The sequence below is a fragment of the Mycena indigotica genome, assembly GCF_014461135.1.
Source record: "Mycena indigotica strain 171206Taipei chromosome Unknown Mind.scaff0016, whole genome shotgun sequence".
Classification (NCBI taxonomy): Eukaryota; Fungi; Basidiomycota; class Agaricomycetes; order Agaricales; family Mycenaceae; genus Mycena; species Mycena indigotica.
The window spans coordinates 571879-590085 of NW_023503015.1; the positions used below are offsets into that span (position 1 = coordinate 571879).

At 51.2% G+C, this 18207-nt stretch overlaps 2 protein-coding genes across 2 annotated transcripts; both read right to left on the minus strand.

Moving 5' to 3' along the window:
- Positions 1-1091: 1091 nt before the first annotated feature.
- Positions 1092-3293, minus strand: MIND_01355400 (uncharacterized protein; the record flags this gene model as incomplete). The annotated part of the gene is made up of 6 exons (XM_037369984.1): positions 1092-1535; positions 1581-1888; positions 2092-2118; positions 2170-2486; positions 2541-2700; positions 2756-3293. The coding sequence occupies 6 exons, from the start codon at positions 3291-3293 to the stop codon at positions 1092-1094; spliced, it is 1794 nt and encodes a 597-aa protein (XP_037213540.1).
- A 10934-nt stretch (positions 3294-14227) lies between these two features.
- Positions 14228-18207, minus strand: MIND_01355500 (CxC2 domain-containing protein; the record flags this gene model as incomplete). The annotated part of the gene is made up of 14 exons (XM_037369985.1): positions 14228-14257; positions 14309-14661; positions 14715-14957; positions 15001-15740; positions 15799-15931; positions 15972-16166; positions 16412-16781; positions 16828-17078; positions 17137-17215; positions 17270-17401; positions 17451-17705; positions 17752-17874; positions 17922-18115; positions 18165-18207. 14 exons carry the CDS (start codon positions 18205-18207, stop codon positions 14228-14230), a joined length of 3141 nt encoding a protein of 1046 aa, XP_037213541.1.

Below are 18207 nucleotides of genomic sequence, written 5' to 3' on the forward strand. Positions count from 1 at the left end.
TTTCCTGATATGCCATCTCCTCCTCGGGGAGAATTCCCTTTGCTGTCGCCACTGTTTGAGGCCTCAGAGGTCAAGATGGAACCGACTGACGTCTTGCCGCTAGATGGTCCTCTTTGCTGCTACTGCGATGAACCCTTTCCTGTATCCCCTTCACCAGAGCTGATGTGCTATTCCACCAAGCTTGAGGCAATATCAAGTCCGTCACCCACCCCCGAAAACTCTCTTCATCGTACTATTGGCTTTGGCAAGAGCTACGAGTACTGTCGACGCCATCGCATCGAGTGGGACATTTTCCCTGTGGCTGCTGCGGGAGGATGGCCCCTCAACCCGGACTTTAACATGTTACTTGAACGAATTATTGCCAAACGCGAGACATTGCAGGCCATTCTCAAGGCTCCCGATTATAGTTTCTTCTACATTGCTGCCAAGGCACGGTTCGATGCGCGTACAGGTTCAACAATGCAATATCTTTCTCTTTCATCTCAACTTCAACGCAGTGGGCATAATGCTCAGATCAGTGCAGCGTAGTATGTTTCTGTGATCTATGGTCTATTTCGTCACTGATCTACATCCCTAGCTATGGCGAGATCGGCTGGGAGATTGTCTTCAAGCTTCTCCGCTTCCTCTTTCCCGACAACCCAAACTGCCTACAGTCTAAAACCAAGCTTCCGTATCAACTTCTCATCGAGGAAGTTCTCCTCCCGGAAATGGTCATGCTGTTGGTGCAGGAGGATCTCAAAGTCACCGAGCATGTGGCGAAAGCAGTTATGGAGTCAAGTTATGAGTACGGTCTCATTCTTCATCGCTCAGACAACCACCCGGCCCTTGATACTGTGGATCAGTATATCATCGAGCGCTACAAGATGCCAGAATATCGCCTCTGGTCTGCGTCATCATCCTTACTTGCTCTTGAGGACTGGCTTGCGGAATATCGTATGAAGAGAGAGATGGTCGACATTATGGTACCAGTTGCTGATAATCGAGAGGTGATTGATCTAACACTTGAAGACTCCGACGATGATTTGTAGATGACCATACAACGATTCGTAGACAACTATTGTATAATTTCTGTTGTAATATAGCTATCAAGTCTACAACTGTGTGTCTAACAAGGCTTCACGGGGGATATTGTGAGGGTTTTGGTTGCGCTGGCGAGATAGAGTTACCAGTGAGATGTTTCGCCGTCGAATCATTTCGTCTAAAAAGAAATCATACCGCTCAGCACTCATCTCTTGAACAATGGCCTGAAACCCTCCAAACCATGCGTTGGTTTGTTCAGCAGCCGATGAATTGAATCGCCACTGGCCATTTTGGGTGCGAAGTTCCGAATAGATATATGGATTGCAGTATTGGCCACAGTCGACGTCTCCCTCCTTGTGCTTGCACTTGAAATGGAACACGTCCACTGGCAAAGCACAGTGGCTGAAGTACGAGTCCCCGTCTTTTTTTAGCATGGCAACGATGCGGCAGTTGTTGTCATGCCAGAGAACTTGAGGTAATGAGCGTTTTGTAGGGAAAAGTCGCTTCCAGAATGCCTATTGACCATCAGATACGAGTAGACCAAACAGCAAATGTCATACGCGAACACCGTTTGGTGCCTCAGACCCATAGAAGGTTGCCCGGCCAAGAATGACACCACAGGAAGCAACACATAACTCCTCGTTATGAGTTCGCCGTCTTCCAAACCGCGCACGAACACTCTGATTTCCCGTTTCTGGCTTGTCAGGACAAACCCCATTCTCATCAATCACGACATCCTCATCCTCGTCTGCTCCTGTACCTTCTAGACCATCAGATGTACTGGTTGGGTTGTCTCCGGGCATGGAACTGTGAGGCTGGGAGATCTTGAGCCGCTCGAGCCGCCGTTTCAGTTGGAACATGGCTTTCCCTTGGAGTTTGTGGTATTGCTCAAGGGCACACGATGCTCTGCGCGTGAACAAGTGCGATAGTTGGCTTCAGCCTCGTCTTGACAATCCTTTACCACACAAAGGCGATCCTGCACTTGGTGAGTCTCGCAGAACCTATGCTTGACAGTTGGAAGAGGCTGCAGACAGTCGTGTACACGACAGCAGGGTCGCCCGATAGTGATACCATCGGTAACGCATGACCGGATAACGGCTAGAAACCCTTTCGGTTGATGAAAATATGAGCCTTTAACAATGCACTGACCTGGATTACCCTTCTCATCGTTGGTATACCATGTGCATGCCTCACAAGCATGGTTCCATTCGGCTTGGCCAGTTCCAGCCATGCGTTGGTTGCGTGCAAGGAGGGCGGAGGTCAGTCGGAACTTGTTGACAGTATTGTGTTCAACCTCGAGGGAGCTATTCTCCGCATCCAGAAGTAGAGCATGTAGAAAAAAGGCGCTCCAGACCTTTTCGACATCAAGGTCAAATGCATAGCCCCATTCAGCAGGTAGTAAAGGCGTAAGATGCTCCGGCTTCATACTCTCATTGTAGATTTTTGCACAGTTTGTCCCCGATGTCCTAAGCGATGAAAGAATTCAGTACGCTGTCACCAAACATCATCTGAAAATATACCATGCGTTCACTTGCATACTTGCAAAAAGCTCGGCAACCTCCCGACTCATATAGTAATGAGTGGAAATCTGCATGAATACGATGGCAGTTGCAGGATAGTATGCCCGCTTTGAGGATCGAGAGTCGACAAAGTAGTTCGGATAGTACCGAGTCGAGCACTCTGGCAGTCGTCATTTAGACCGTATGCAAGTCATAGAGGGGGCAAATATACATACTGGGACACTTGCGCGATGTTGAATAATCAGGAATTGCTCCGAATTCCTTTGTGAAGACCGTAACTTGAATACGAATGGCACCATCTAAATCGCGCTCGCGTGACAGGCTTGGATCTGACACGAAAGCCTTGGAGCATGCTTCATTCTTGCAAGCACGATGAGGTGGTTCAAATGAATAGAGTCCTGTATTGTGTGTGTCAGTCAGCTGGGCATTTTGCTCATGTCCGAGTCCAAGCTTACCAATGCCTAACGGAATTCCGTGCCGTAAAAAAACAGGAAGATATTTGGCACGCAAGGCATGAATCTCTGTAGCATCCTCATCTTGTGCCCATGCTTCATCGCGGAGAGACAGCCAAGCACTTGTACATGCATCATGAGAAAGCGAGAGGCTAGCTTTAAAGAACTCCAGGAACTGTTGCGGAAGCTCGAGCGGAGGTCTTGACTCATATTCCTTCTGAAGCCATTGAAGCTGGGGCTTTACCAGAGATATAAGCTCGAGAAGTTGAGTTGCTTGCTTGCGCGTAAGTTGCTCAGCCATCGGGAGTACTGAGAGCTATTGGCGAGTGCCGCAATGGATTCATTATCTACTAATACTAGATGTGCTATGACCAGTGTCGGCCAGAGCTGTGCCGAAGGCCGACAATTACATCCGGGGCAGTGCCTCAGGCCCTAGCACACAATCAAGCATACGCCGCGGCACCAGTTGCAGTTCAGTTGCTCATGGACATGTAAGAGCGAGTTATGGACACGACATGGACGTTTGTGACAAGCTTCGTGTGTGCGTCACATTCTGTGACCGTCGCAACTGCTTGTCCAACAGAAACGGTCCTTGTCCAAGCTCTTGGACATGGAGACGTCCATGGATATGTCCATGGACGTCCTTCGTAGGGGTGCCAACGGTCTGCCCGCGTCACACTTGACGGTGTGAAGGCCGATCGGGAGAATCTTGTCGGCGCGAGGTTTACGGTATCGAGACGATCGCCAGCTCATCACTTCGAATTCGCGGATAGTCGCGGCCTTCGACACGCCAGACGGTGCCAAAAACGCGCAGTTCTAGGAGAAAACGGGGCACGACAAGGCGGAAGTGAGCGGCGCAAGCATGGTCCAATGTGTTCAGCGTCTTCCGCGAAGAGGGGAAGTTCGGAGGCTCATTGTGGTGTGTGGCTTTGCCCGTCCACACAACTTCATATGCGAAGCCCCCGACAAAACCGGGACCCCGAATCTCTCTTCGCAAGACACTTTTGGGCCGCACACACTCAGGCTGAGCGGCATCGCACGTCCGGCTCGACCTCATCCTCGATCACCGCACCACTGACTGGACCCCGGCGCCGTTTCACCCGCTTAGATGTCATTAAAGTTGCGCTATTCGTCCCGAATGCACCCAAAATCCGCTGTGGCACGGGGTTCAGCAAGAGCGGGGTGGACACGGCAGTCTCCGAGAGTGTACAGAACACACTGTCCCGGGTTGGAATCTGTTCGCTGAGTAGCATGAGCCATTCCTTGGGCAGCCTTGGTGGCTTGCAGCTCAATACTTGCCATGCATATTATTTAGTGTCTTCATCATCTTTTTGTGTGTAAAAATAGATACCGGTAGCTATTGAAGTTAAATGTGACAATTGAGAATTACCTATTATAGGCTATAACACTAATTAAGTATTGTCTACAATTCTTTAACTGAAATCTGTGTCCTTGTGAAAGTAAGTACTGTACTATTTTAATCGATTCGTCACCCCTTCGGAGGCGTGACATCGATGACGAACCTGGGATTTCGTCATCCGCGGATCAAGGGTGTGACTGACGAAAATTTTCGTCACTTCATCCAGACCGCTGTCCAGCGACAGCCATACTACGGGCCGGATGCCTCTCACGCCGGAGCGACTGCAACAATTACGGCTTCCGGCTTCTCTGGCGGCCAGAATCCTCCCAGACAAGCGGACAGCCGTCAAGAGCTTCCTTGATTTCCGACTACCAGCCCAGCGTGCTTCCACCTACTTCACTTCAGCGGACCAGTATCTCTCGTCTAGGCTCCCGACATCTCGTGACGCAGATATCACCAAGCTCACGACGCCACCAGCTGCAGTCCTCCGTACACTGCTATTGGCGCTTGATCAAGCAGACGAGGACGATGAATACAACTCGGTGCTTTGCCCTCACATTCCAGGGAACCAACATGCCTACCCCTTGCATCTTCTCTCATACTGGGCGGAGCTGTCGCATGTCCGGGAAGCTCGTCAGCAGTGGCAGTCGGCTGTAACTTCGATCGAGAAGCTATCCCATGTGGACGAGACTCGTATGGCAGTGCTGGAGGAGACGAGGAAGCTTCCGTGGGATGGCTCGCTAGCGGGCTTTCGCGAGAAGGCAATGCTCATCGATCTGGGCCCATTCTGCACGCGGGACTGGCTTCAAACAACACACATCAACCTAGCTCTCGAGTTGCTTGATTTGGATGGGAGTTGGGAGGCAGCTGGCGTTCACATCGTTCCTAGCGGGCACGCGCAGAGCCTTATTGAACTGTATGAGGATGGTGGGGAGGGTTATGATACGGAGCCCTGCTACCGAGATCTTCGGGAACAGGGCAACCAGTTTGGCTTGGGTGTCGATACAAAGCTGCTCACCATTGTCAATGTGGACGAAAACCACTGGGTAGCGCTCGTTATCGACTTCGAAAGCAAGACTGTGTACTACGGAGACGCCTTGGATGGCCCTATCAACGAGTCCGTCAAGTGCGCGTACAGCTGGTGGATCACACAGCATGACGTGGAAGACTTCCGCTGGCTCAAGCTCGATATAACGCGTCAAAAGGACTCGTTCTCCTGCGGGATTCTGGCCCACAACTCGTTGAATCACTATCTCCACCCCGCAATTTCACTGCTGGATGTGGGGATGCAGTCGGCAGTCGACGAACGGCTGCGGCTGTTCAACGAGATACTCGCGCGGCATGCCCAGAAGTTAAAGGTCCCGGTATGTCCCATCTCATTCGCCGCTGGTTGCCATATTGATTCTGCCAAAAGACGATGACCCCAACTATCTTCGACTTTACATTTCGTCATGATCTTGCACAAGACGACCTTGTCGTCCTCCCAGCAAGGGTTTCGCTGGCGGAAGGGCTTTCCTTGGACTCGGATCCGGATACACCACACCGCTATGCAGTTGCGGTCCCGGTCGCAGTTCGCTTCCCACTCGACGACTTCAACGACGAGCCAATGAGTGAGACTGAGGTAGTCGCTGTACCGTCTGAGTCATCTGGTTCCCACCGCCTCTACCGTCCATTGCCGTGGAGGGTGATTCATTCACCAACGCCAACCCCTTCGCCACCTTCCTCCCGTTCAAGCTCACCCACCACCACAGCAAAACACGAGCGTCCAGTGACGCCGCCGCCAATTCAGCATCTGGCAGATATCTTCGCGAAACTATCGCCAACAAAAGGCAAGGTCAAACGCTCAATGCAGGACCGTGCTCTGGGTTCGCCACCACCGAGTCCCTCCAAAAAACGACCATCCGGCAACACTACCGACCCCAAGGACACGCGCCTGGAGTCTAATACCAAGAAAGCATTGGCAGCCTTGGGTTCCAGCGACGCGAAAACGGGGCTTCTCCGGTTCATGTCCAAGGCAACGGCGGAGGATCGTGAAAGAGAACGTCAGCGAAACCGCGAATGGGCAGATAGAAATCGAGAAAAACAAGCTGCCGAGGCACTTCGTGTGCAGCAAATGGCGATAGAGAGGAAGGAGAACTTACGAGTAGCCGCATGCAGTCGAAAGCGCAAGCAGCGTGAACGAGAGAAGGAGGCTGAAATAGAGCTTGGGATTCGTCACGCTGACGGGACCAAGCGCAAAGTCAGAGTGCGTGTTCTCGGAGTCACCTCAATCTGGACTAACTAGTTTAAACCAGCTCATCGAACCTATCCTTGCCGATGCAGGGATGGATAATGACACAGCAAGAAAATCACGACTTCGACGATCTGTGAAGGAAGAGACACTTGCCCAAGTCCGCAAAGCATCTGGGCGAAAGCGCATTCATGCCCCACGGCAAGTCAAATATGTCAATTGGAAGACGCCGTTCCTCTTTCGACAGATACTCTCCGCTGGCACTGTAAACAATCACCCCACCACCGGCCTCAGCTCATCCGGCATTGTGAAGACATTAATTGGCTGTGACCGACAGACATTCAGCAAACTCTCGCGTACCACGGTGAATGGGTGGATTGAACAAGACAAGAACGGCAAGCGTGTCTGGATAAAGAGGATATTGGATGAGGTTGAACTCAGAGGAGACCGACCAGGGCATTCGCTCGGGGGACGACGTGGAGCACTGGTAATGCTTAATCGATCTCGAATCCCGGATTGCATCTGATAATAGGGCTAGGCCGGGCGAGCGGATGTTATCAATGAAGTCAAGAGCAAATTGATTGCATTGCGGGAATCGGGTGCCGCTGTCTCAACAATTGTTGTTCGTGCGGTGATCATCGCTACCATCCAAAAGCTCGCACCCGAAATCTTCGAGAAGACTTATCGCGATAACTCCAAGTTTCGTGCTTCTGATAGCTTCTGCCGACACTTCCTCAGAACAGAGATGCGCTGGTCAGAGCGACGCGCCACCAATGCAGCGCAGAAGCTTCCGAAAGACTGGGAGGAAGTATGTGCACAGGCAGCTCTTCGCCGTGCGCATATTATACAGACGGAGGACATTCCCGCCGAGTTAATCATCAACACCGACCAAACAGGCATCGTCTACAACCCCGGTGGCCGTCTTACATATGCTCCTCGGGGGTCCCACCAGGTCAAGCTCATTGGCGCAGACGAAAAACGTGCTTTCACAGCAGCGTTAGGTATTTCCGCTTCAGGGGAGGTCCTTCCAATTCAAGCGGTATACGAGGGCCTCACCAACCAGTCGTGTCCACCGCGAGATGCCCCAAAGTACAGCGATTGCTCACAAGCAGGCTTTGCATTCGTACCGTCGGAGAAGAAGAAGAATCACTGGTCTAATCAAAAGACGATGCAATGCTACGTCTGCGAAATCCTCGAGCCCTACATTGATGCTCAGATTTTGCGCCTCAATCTATCTCCGTCTCAAAAGGCCCTATGGATCATCGATGTGTGGTCGGTCCATCGCTCAAACGAGTTCCGTGGCTACATGCGAAAGGAGCATCCGCGGATTATTATCGATTTTGTTCCCGGAGGCTGTACTGGCGTTGCGCAACCTCTTGATGTGGGGATAAATCGGCCATTCAAGCAGTCGATGAAGGCCTCGTATCATGCGGGGGTTGTCGATGACCTGTCATCGCAAATGGATGCTGGTAAACCAATTCATTTTGACACCCATATTGGACCGCTGCGAAAGTCCTCCGTTGGCTGGCTTTGGGACGTGTACAACTTCATTTGCAAGCCTGAAATCGTGAAAAATGTTCTGGTTTTCCTTTCTTCAAGTTGTTGGTACTCAAGCTCAACACATTTTAGGCTTTTCTGCGCTGCGAAGCAGGCGGTTGGAACCTTTCGTACGAATGTCTCACCTCTTCCCGTATTCGTGCACGCCTTCGGGAAGAGCGAGACAAGCAAACGGCTTTCTGGACAGAGCTCAATACGTCGCGCAGTGGTGATATCAGCATTCCCGAAGATGTTGAGGTTGCCGAGGATGTGATGCCAAATATTAACTCTGGTGAGGAAGACGGCGTCGACGACAGTGATATCAGTCCGGAGAAAGTTCTTGCTGATGTCATGGGAAAGCCTCCCCGGCGACGGACAGCACGGAAAGCAGATGGTGGGCTTACTTCATCCTCGATCTCTGAAGGTCTCGAGGCCGATGATGACAAGCTTGTCATCCCAAGCCGACGCAGTGAAAGAAAGCCGCGCGCGTAACGACCAAATACAGCTCTAGACTCTGGCAACAATTTAGCGATGACTCTGAATCGGAGGCAGACTCGAAATAACCGTGATTGCTTCGGATATCTTGTTCTAGAGTAGTTAATGCTCATCTATATGGTCTAAAATCTGTTCTCATAGCCTGCAAGGCCCATTCTGACATGTTTTTCAGCAAAAATGTGACAGTCCTAAGCCTTTCGTCAGATTTTGCAGACCCCTGTGACTGATGAAATATTTTCGTCACCTTTGATGCAGTGTGACACGTGACTGACGTATTGATTAAAATAGTACAGTAAGTAGTGTGATGTCAACATCCATCAGTTTCATATTTGAACTGCTATCAGGTAACCATCAGCAGGAGAAGTGCACAGCCTTGTTGAGAATGCATATATAACTTCTCGCTGTGTCCTTCAAGTTCCCTCATCCCACCATGCTGATCCCCACATCCCCCTTCAATGATGTCCTTCATACCAACACCATCTTTCCAGACACTCAATTGATGGAAATTCAAGCATTTATAAAGCCCTATCAAACAGTACTAGCGGCCCTTGATAAGGAAGTGCAGCAGCTGCAGACACTTCTGGCCCATGCCATGGTGTAAGGCCCCGGATCGCGGATCACGCGATCCGAGATAAGATAAGATTGTGCATGCCGCCGGAGTTGCGCTCGAGCGCGCCATTACTCCACAATGAACTCATTCTTTTATCATACTCTCCACTATGACATCAGTCCTGTAAATACTTATATAGGTGGAGCTGTTTTTCTGTATTAGTTAGCTTTTTCCGAGGTCGAATCTAGTACTTACGCCAGTTCTATCGCGTCCCCGACCTCGCCGGCCTTCCGCCCTCGGTCTCCCGTGTGCCGGGACCCGCTTTAGTAAGCGCCCCGTCACATATTTTGAACTGCTCGCTACTGGTTTACAGTCTGTACTGACTCCGAGGGTCTGATCAACCCTTCCTGTCGTCTTGCTGTTGCCCTGACCAACCTCCGACGTCTCATGGCTACCCATCGAACCCGTCTTGCTGTGGCTACCGGTCGCGCTCCTGCCCCGACGCCCCCTGCTCGTTTGACGTCACGCCTGTCGTCATCCCGCTCCACAAGTGGAGCCGACCATCACTTGGTGAGTGATATGGGTCGGCGGTGTCCCGGCTATGCCGAATTCTCGCCCCGCCTCACGGCGTGCCGCCTCCGGGCGTGTTCCTGGCTTTGCCAGTCCTCGGCTTGCCGAGTCTCAGCTTGCTGAGTTCCCTGTGCTTTCGGGCGATGTCGATTGGGGTCGCCGGACGCCAGTCGCGGATCTTGATCTGGTTGACGATGATAGTGCTGGTATGACAACGCGCTTGTCGAGCGCGCGTCGAAGCCCAGTCATTCGTCCTACAAGTGTAGCACATTCGTCAATACATCAGTTTGAATCTGAGTCAACAACTCACCTTGCCATGGATGGCATGAGTGTTGAGGAGCTCAGCCTGTTGGCGCGCCGGCACCAGCTGCTGGCTGATGAGGCTCGCTTTGCTGCGAGTCGCAAGTCTGCGAGTGCTGCCCCGCGATTTTCAAGGTCGCCGTCGCCACTGATTGAGTTTGACGAGCAGTCTCGTCAATCCTTTGATGATGGGTATGAGTCCCCATCCGAACATCAGAGTGTCCGGTCACCGACGCACCTTGGCCATATCAGCCCAAAGCCTGTTCGCCCACCTTCAGCTGGACCTTCCCGCAACAAGGGGAAGGGCCCTGATCCCGGAAACTGGGGAGCAGTTGAGTTTTCAGAGGAGTTCTCTGAAGATGAATTAGCCGCGCAGCGTGATGCATTGGAAAACTTTGCAGAGTTGCATCACCGTGAGCCGCGCGTGAAGATCGAACGTTGAACGACGCCGCCGAGCTTTTTCGCGAAATTCTCGCCGTCGAAGCATTCCTCTCCGGTGACTGTAGCCCCGGGTGAGACGTTGCATCTCTCGGAACACCCATCGAGGATGGGATCCACTACTGCAGGCTCTCGTGTGAGCGCTGCAGCACGGATCGCTGATCTGGAGCGCCAGATCAGCGAGTTGAGGCTTGCGAACGAGGAACACGTACCGGCAGTGAAGCCACTTGCTAGTCGTGCCGAGCGCTTTGCGCGTGAGCGTATTTTGCGGGGCGTACCCGCGGAACCACGTGTGAAGGGCACTCGCGCACACACCGTGGTGCCAGCGAGGCCATCGCGTGGCCCCGATTTGCTGCTGGGAGCACTATTGAGCGCGCGCAATCAACGCCGCAACAGCAGCACCTGGGAACCCGCCCTCGCCAGACCCATCTGACGATCCTCGAGTTCTGGCTCCCGACCCGGAGGCCAACTCACCGGACCTCGATGGACTTCCTAGGCCAGGACGGCGCCAGCCTGCCGTTGCTCCACGCCCGCGCCCGAATCGTCGCGTCTAGGCTCACGCCGACGTGACATTGCGCTGCCCATGCTGTTGAAGCCGGTTAAGCCGACCGCGTATGACGGTTCGCCCGATCCCGCCAAGTACAAGAAATTTGTGCGGGAGGGTACTGCGTATGTGAATACAGGTCGTGTGCCTGCCGACCAGCAGATTTTCTACCTATCCCACTTTCTTGAGGGCAAAGCTGCAAAATTCTACGATCAGAAGGTCGTTCTGAACGAGCAGAACTACTCACTGCGTGACTTCTTCTGGGGATTATTTGAATTTTGTTTCCCTATGAATTTCCGCATCAAAATGCGCGACAAGTTGAATTGCATGGTGCAGAAAGACGCGCCTGTGGTCGAGTACACAGCTGAGTTTGAAACAACCTGGAATATCATCGGGTTAGCTGATGATCAGGAGAAGGTCGTCAAGTACTGGCGCACCTTGAACGCGAACATCCAGCGCGAGATGTACCGCCAGAAGCTCGACCCCGAGACCGCTCCCTGGGACGATGTTGTCCAAGCGGCTGAGGACGCCGAGATTCTGCTCAATATTGAGCCAGAATCGCCCGCGTCCGATGCCCTGGACCACGAGAAGGCGAAGCCTGACGGGAAATCGTCAGACGCCACCCAGAGGGACAGTGAGAGTGCTCACCGCAACCGTAGGCGAGGCCACGGAGGGCGGGTCGAGTCCGACAAGCCGCAGGCTGACTCGCGGAACGAGCAGCTTCGCGCTGCGTCAGTCGAGCTCCCGACGAAGCCAGACGCGCTGAAAGAGCGCCGCATGTCTGCCAAACGTCGCAACGAGCTCCTCGCGACGGGAGCTTGCTTTACCTGTGGAGAAATCGGGCATCTGGCCCGAGACTGCCCCACGACTTCCACCGTGAAGTCATCCGTTCGAGGGAAGCCGCCAGGCTTTGGCGCTCACGGCGTGGACTTCTCCGAGCGCCAGTCTGCGCTATATGAAAGCACAGAGGTGCTTGAGACGTTGGCGGTTGGCGCCGTCGGCTTGTCGTGGGCCGACGAAGTCGAATCCGAGCTCTTCAGCGACGGTGTCGTTGTCCAGGAGGGCGAGGGGGAGTCCACTGAGAGTTCTGGCGAAGAATTTTCAGCTGGATCCTCGGAGCTGTTGGACAACGCACCTGGTGACGTTGCCTCTGAGCACCCCATTGGCAATTTCCTCCTCCTCAACGCAGAGCTGTCGTTGCAGAATGCCCAGCCATACCCAGGAGATGAAGGAGCCGTCCAGCAAACGAGCCGATTCGCGCTCGCTCGGCTCTCGGAGTCGCAGCTTGTCATGCGCGATGAGAGGTACGGCGTTGAGGTGTTGCTTGAGTCCCGGCAGCTGGCCGACTCTCGCTTCCGCATCGCCGCGTGGTACGCCCGCCACAGAGCCGCTTCGTTGGGTTTGGGCACCAAGAACTTGCGCCCGACGCCACGCGTTTCTTTGAATCGCTCGATGACGCGCTTGTCCGCACGGTGCAGACGGTCCTAGTAGACCATTTTGGACTCCATTCGGAGGGCGAAACTGTTCTGAGTCGGTTCGCGGTCGTCCCGAGTGCGAATTCACTCACCATAGTAGACTCCGCATCGGATGTCGTGGTGGTTCTGGACAAGAAGCGCTTACGCGATGACGCGTTTGATCTCATCACGTGGTATGAGTCAGCGATCGGCGACGCGTCGTCTGCCGTGTATTCAATAATGTTTCCGAGTTGAAACCACGTGGATATCTTTCCAAGCAAAGATATGGAGGGCGTATGTAAGGCCCCGGATCGCGGATCACGCGATCCGAGATAAGATAAGATTGTGCATGCCGCCGGAGTTGCGCTCGAGCGCGCGCCATTACTCCACAATGAACTCATTCTTTTATCATACTCTCCACTATGACATCAGTCCTGTAAATACTTATATAGGTGGAGCTGTTTTTCTGTATTAGTTAGCTTTTTCCGAGGTCGAATCTAGTACTTACGCCAGTTCTATCGCGTCCCCGACCTCGCCGGCCTTCCGCCCTCGGTCTCCCGTGTGCCGGGACCCGCTTTAGTAAGCGCCCCGTCACACATGGACCACAGGGATGCAATGGGGGCATTTGTTGGGTCCCATAAGGCACTGCTTGCACCTATACGCAGACTTCCAGATGATCTTCTGTGTGCAATCTTTTTGGAGACTCTTCCTAAGCATAGGAATACTGCTATAGATGCAACAGAAGGGCCATTGATGCTGTCTCTAGTCTGCACCTGCTGGAGGAACCTAGTGGTTGCAACCCCTCTTCTCTGGGCATCAATCCACATTGTTGCTGCAACTCAATCTATCCAAAAGAATACTGGATCAGGTTCCCAGGCAACTCGCACAGTCACACAATTGAAGGCACCCCCAAATTTTCAGTTATGGCTTGACAGAGGGGCAGAGACACCCTTGAATTTTACAGTGGTCAGATCTGTACACTTGCACAAATTTGGGCATGTATCCCCAAATAAGGCTCTGCTCTCTCCATCCCTTCTGTCCTTATTGTCATCAGTGTCCCATCGGTGGAGTCACATAAAACTGACATATCTAGGTCGAGAAGAACTAGAGACACTCTCCCTCCTCACTGCTCATAGTGTTCCACAGCTAAAGAGTCTTGATATTGGACCCCTTATGAGGCCCTTTCCTTTAGACTTTCTTGCCACATCTAGTCTGGGTAACCTGTCATTTCAACTAATTTATTAGCTTAACTTAAGTTAGGTGGTCCAGACCATGATATCACTCAAGTTGTGACCAAGACTTAAGTTTTGCCCAATATTATACTGCCATATAGTATATTGTCTTAAACTTAAGTTACACAAAACTATAAACTTAAGATTAACTTGTATCTAGGCGAGCATGTCACAGTCCAATCATCACAACCCAAGTTTCAATATATATCCAGTATAACTTAAGTTAAGCTTGTTTTTCATTTTACTTATCTAAAATCATGCTATATCTTCACTTTGGCCTTATATAGTAAACTATCATCCATGATATATATTAAGCTTACTAAGGCTCTTGTCTCAATATATTTTCTCAGCTATGATGATGGAACATTTGATCTCATCATCAATTTCTGATGATATCCTACATCCAACTTTGTTAGTGACATATTATTTTAATTTATGATTTATTATTGATTTTTAATATTTCATTATTTTATTATAAAATCGAAACCATAAGTAAGTCATTGAAAAACAATCAAAACCATAAATATTAGAATTCTTTATACGCCCGGTGAATTTTCTATACTGGTATGAGTAATTTGTTCAGTTATTCCAAAACAAATAAACAAACCATTTTGTCCATCCAGCCAAACACAGCATCCCGCCATGCGTCGATTTTGATAACCAAGTCATCAAATGAAGTTGCACTAACCCAGTCGTGATGTGCACCTGATTCAGCATCTTTGAACACAACTTCCGCATTATGCTGTAAGCGGCGATGCATTGCTGCTTGCATGCGTGCAAAGGTCACTGCCCCATCAACATGACCATTTTGCTGCTGATGGCGATCAGCAAGCCCTGTCCACACAACTGCATCCCGATGGAATCGCTCAATCACGCGGAACAGCTCTGCATGCTTTCGTTCGTACTGCTCCAACCACCGGTACATCTCAGCTTCAGCACGGAAATACTGGACGCGGTCACCTATGTTAATATGAGCCTGTCTATTTGAAATCATATTATAGACAAGAACCTACTTTCTAGCTTATATGCCTGGAGTTTCTCGTCGGTAAGCCCGCGTTTGTTGACCCAGTTCTCAAGCCAAATCCACCCGTCTCCCTTTTTGTCCTTCTTCTTCTTGCGGAGTTGGGTATGCTTAACCGGACTCTGGGTAAGTGGGTCATCACTATCCTCTGCCGATGAGAGTACTGTGATGTTTGTTGGAGCTGGTGGCAAGATGTCCTTCAGACGTTTTGCTGGACGCGGAGATTTGGTGAAACCTGCTTGAAGATTAGATGACTCTAAATGTCAGTGAGCCGTTACCTTTCCGCTTCAGAGTTTGAGTACCCGTAAGGAGTTGAGCCTGAGGCTCATCACTCTCGCTCTCAGAGTCAAGGCGGCGAGTCAGAAGGAGGTTCTGAGTTGGATCCATATCGGGGATTCTTGTGCCGCTCTGCAGGTACCAAGCCGTCCCATCAAACACACGAGAATCGCCAGTGGCACGGTGAAGATGCGTGTCCTTGCGACGCGTATCGCGATTGCTAAGTGGTGGGAAGGTATCAATATCATCGCTGCAAATATGGCCCAGATGCACCAATGCATCCCGATTTTCGTTATACTGTGCGATCTCGAATGCCTTCATCAACTCCGCATTTTGAAGATTTCGTTTAGACCGTGTGATACCTGCCTGCCCACGAAAATCGAGGTCTCTGGATTTCTTGACAGCAGAAAGCCCCAAGGATGCCGTCCGAACAGCTTGAATTGCGTTCTCGAGCTGACTGCATCGCAGCTCGATTTCCGCATCACGCAACTCAGCATCACAAGCGCTGATACTCGATGGAGAGCGCTGCCCGTGTTTCATGCGATACGAGGGCAGTTGAATGGCTGCTAGTTCTGGCTCATTTGAATCTAGCGCACTGAGGGTCAACCGTGGATAGATTGAGCGTTGTTGTTCTCGGAACGGCTTGAGTTCGCGATTAAGACTTTGCGAAGCTTGGTAATAGACTCGAATGTTTCTTGCATGGGATGGTCGTTGTGAGTCTTGAGAAGTGTGACGATAAAAGCTCTACATAGATATCAGCTCAGCTGGGCAACAGCCTGTACTAATGGACAAATACATACTGTTGGCGCTGTATATTCATACCATTCCAAATCCAGTGAGCAACGGGCGCCGTATGAGAAACTTCATCCTGATGTGTTTGACGTTCACGCTCCTTGGTCACCATTGCAGCAAGGACATCTTCGATCGTAACAACTATTGACCGGACAGTCAGTTTGGAGATCCTGTTGCTGACAGTAGAACATGCCTGCTTTTGATGTGTGCTGGTATACACTGTGCCAATCCCCGTCCAGGCCCTGATACGCGTTTCGGGACATCTTCGACCACTCTACGACTTCGGCAGCATGCTGGTGGCTGAGGTCAATCACAACAGACATGTGTAGCTCAAACAGCTGGAGTGCTTCTTGTCGCTCAGCTGCTAACAGTCGTCCTAATTATATGTTAGTACACTGTTCAACGTTGGACCTCTTTGTTACTACCTTGCCGAAATACTTTCGATGTATTCCAAGCATCAACCACATAGTTCATCGCATCATGCCCGCGCGCCCCCCGTCATTTGGCGGGTTGATGACCCAAGAGGGTTAAGGTTCGCCCAAATTACCTCTGCTGTCTCGCCGTGGAAATGCGCCCGGCAGGCAAAGTAGACGGCCTGCCAGATTTTACGACACACTTCACCATGATCGTTGATGTGGTCGGCAGGAATTTGACCCTCAATCTTGTCTAGAAGATCGTGAAGCCATATTGCTTCAGGGAAGAGTGTGACAGCTCGGGTGCGCAAATTCTTGACGAAAATGCACCAACTATCATAACTGCCAACTAAGGGTGTTTGCGACTCGGACAGATGTGGTGGCGAATTGATGTGTCGTAGGAATTCACGTTGGGCATAGGTCCCCAGTGCAAACGCCTCCCCGACCAGCATGTCAACCAAGGATCCAAGGACGGCATGATCACATGCACAACCGACAACACCGCTAATGGCGGTATTTCCGTACTTGGCCTTACCCTGGTGACGAATTGAACCAATATGTGCTTGACATGGCGCCTCCTAACCGAAAGATAAGCTGAGAGCTAAGCAAAAAGGTGCGACAAACCGTATCTTCATTCGGCACGACATATGTCGCAGCAATATGGTTATACTCCGCCTGGACAGGGAAATACATCTTCCCATCCGTTAGAGCATGATCGCTTCCATTGTCGCGCTTGTGAAACAGGTTCACCTTGAAGTTGCCATCGAGTGTGATATGTTGCGAAACAAGATGACGGAGATATCGTGGGTAGGTGACTTTCAACGGCATGTTGACGCCGCGCTCGGGGCATGCCGCGCACAAGTTACCAAGGAAATCTGGTGCACGGTTAGGATAAGGGACGATTTGCTTCGCCAGGTATCGGGGTATCAAGACCATGTGCTTGTCCTCGGCACAAGAGAATGTCCAGGTATTGATAAAATCGCACGACGGCTAGGAAGTTGGCATAGATATCCTAAGAGAATGTGTATATGAGTTTGAAAACTAAATTTCCGGGAAAAACACGTACAGGGACAGCACTTGCAAAGAATGGGTCAGCCATTCGTTGAAGAACATGCACGAAGTTATACATCGAGCCTTTCCCTTGGTTGTGCTCCTGTTTGTAATACTCGAGCACATTCAAAGTATACCCTGTCTTTGGCTGACGAATGCTACCAGGAAATATTCCAGCGCGTAGAAGCTGCTTGAACTTCGGTTTCCCCCATTTCGGACTCGGTCGTGCGGCAGCGACAGAAGGAGACGGCAGTCGCATGAATACCGTTTAAATCGACAAGAGTGAAAGAACGGGCCAGTGTTGCATTGGGACACTTGTCTCCGTTGTGGCCGAGCGCAATGACCGCATTCTTCATGACGCGGCTGAAGTCAGTCCGTTCGAAGAAGCTATCGAGTTCGTTCCACACAAGGGCCCAGTGAGTAGGCAAATGTCGATGTTTGTTGATCCAGCACTGGGAGCAAAGTAAATCGGATTGAATACATTCGTTGCATGCCCACAGTTCGACGACGGTGAGATCCACATCCGCAAGGTGTCAAAAGTGTTGAGTGATGATGGCGCGAGAGTAAAAGGCGAAGAAAGACATCTTCTTGGCCTTTAAACTCATCCATATGAGCGACAGTCTGAAGATTTGTCCAGCGGCTATGGAGAATGGATATTAATAGCTAACCTGTCGAACTTTGTTTCCCTCAGTTTCACAAGGCATTGTCGCCGAATAGTCAGGAATTGCGCCGGGTTCAGTGTCCGTTGAGATTTCATGGGGCGGAATCGCCGGCAACGAGTCGTTCTTAGTTGAAGGTGGCATCAGTGGTTCTGAAACCGTGGCAGGCACATAACGGTTTTCGGTTCTTGAGCGATGCAGTCCTTGAATACGGACTTCAGCGGCAAGATGAAAGGGTGAATCGGTGCAAACCTGTATGAACTGTCATCTGGTAGGACGGCACATTCGTTGCCAT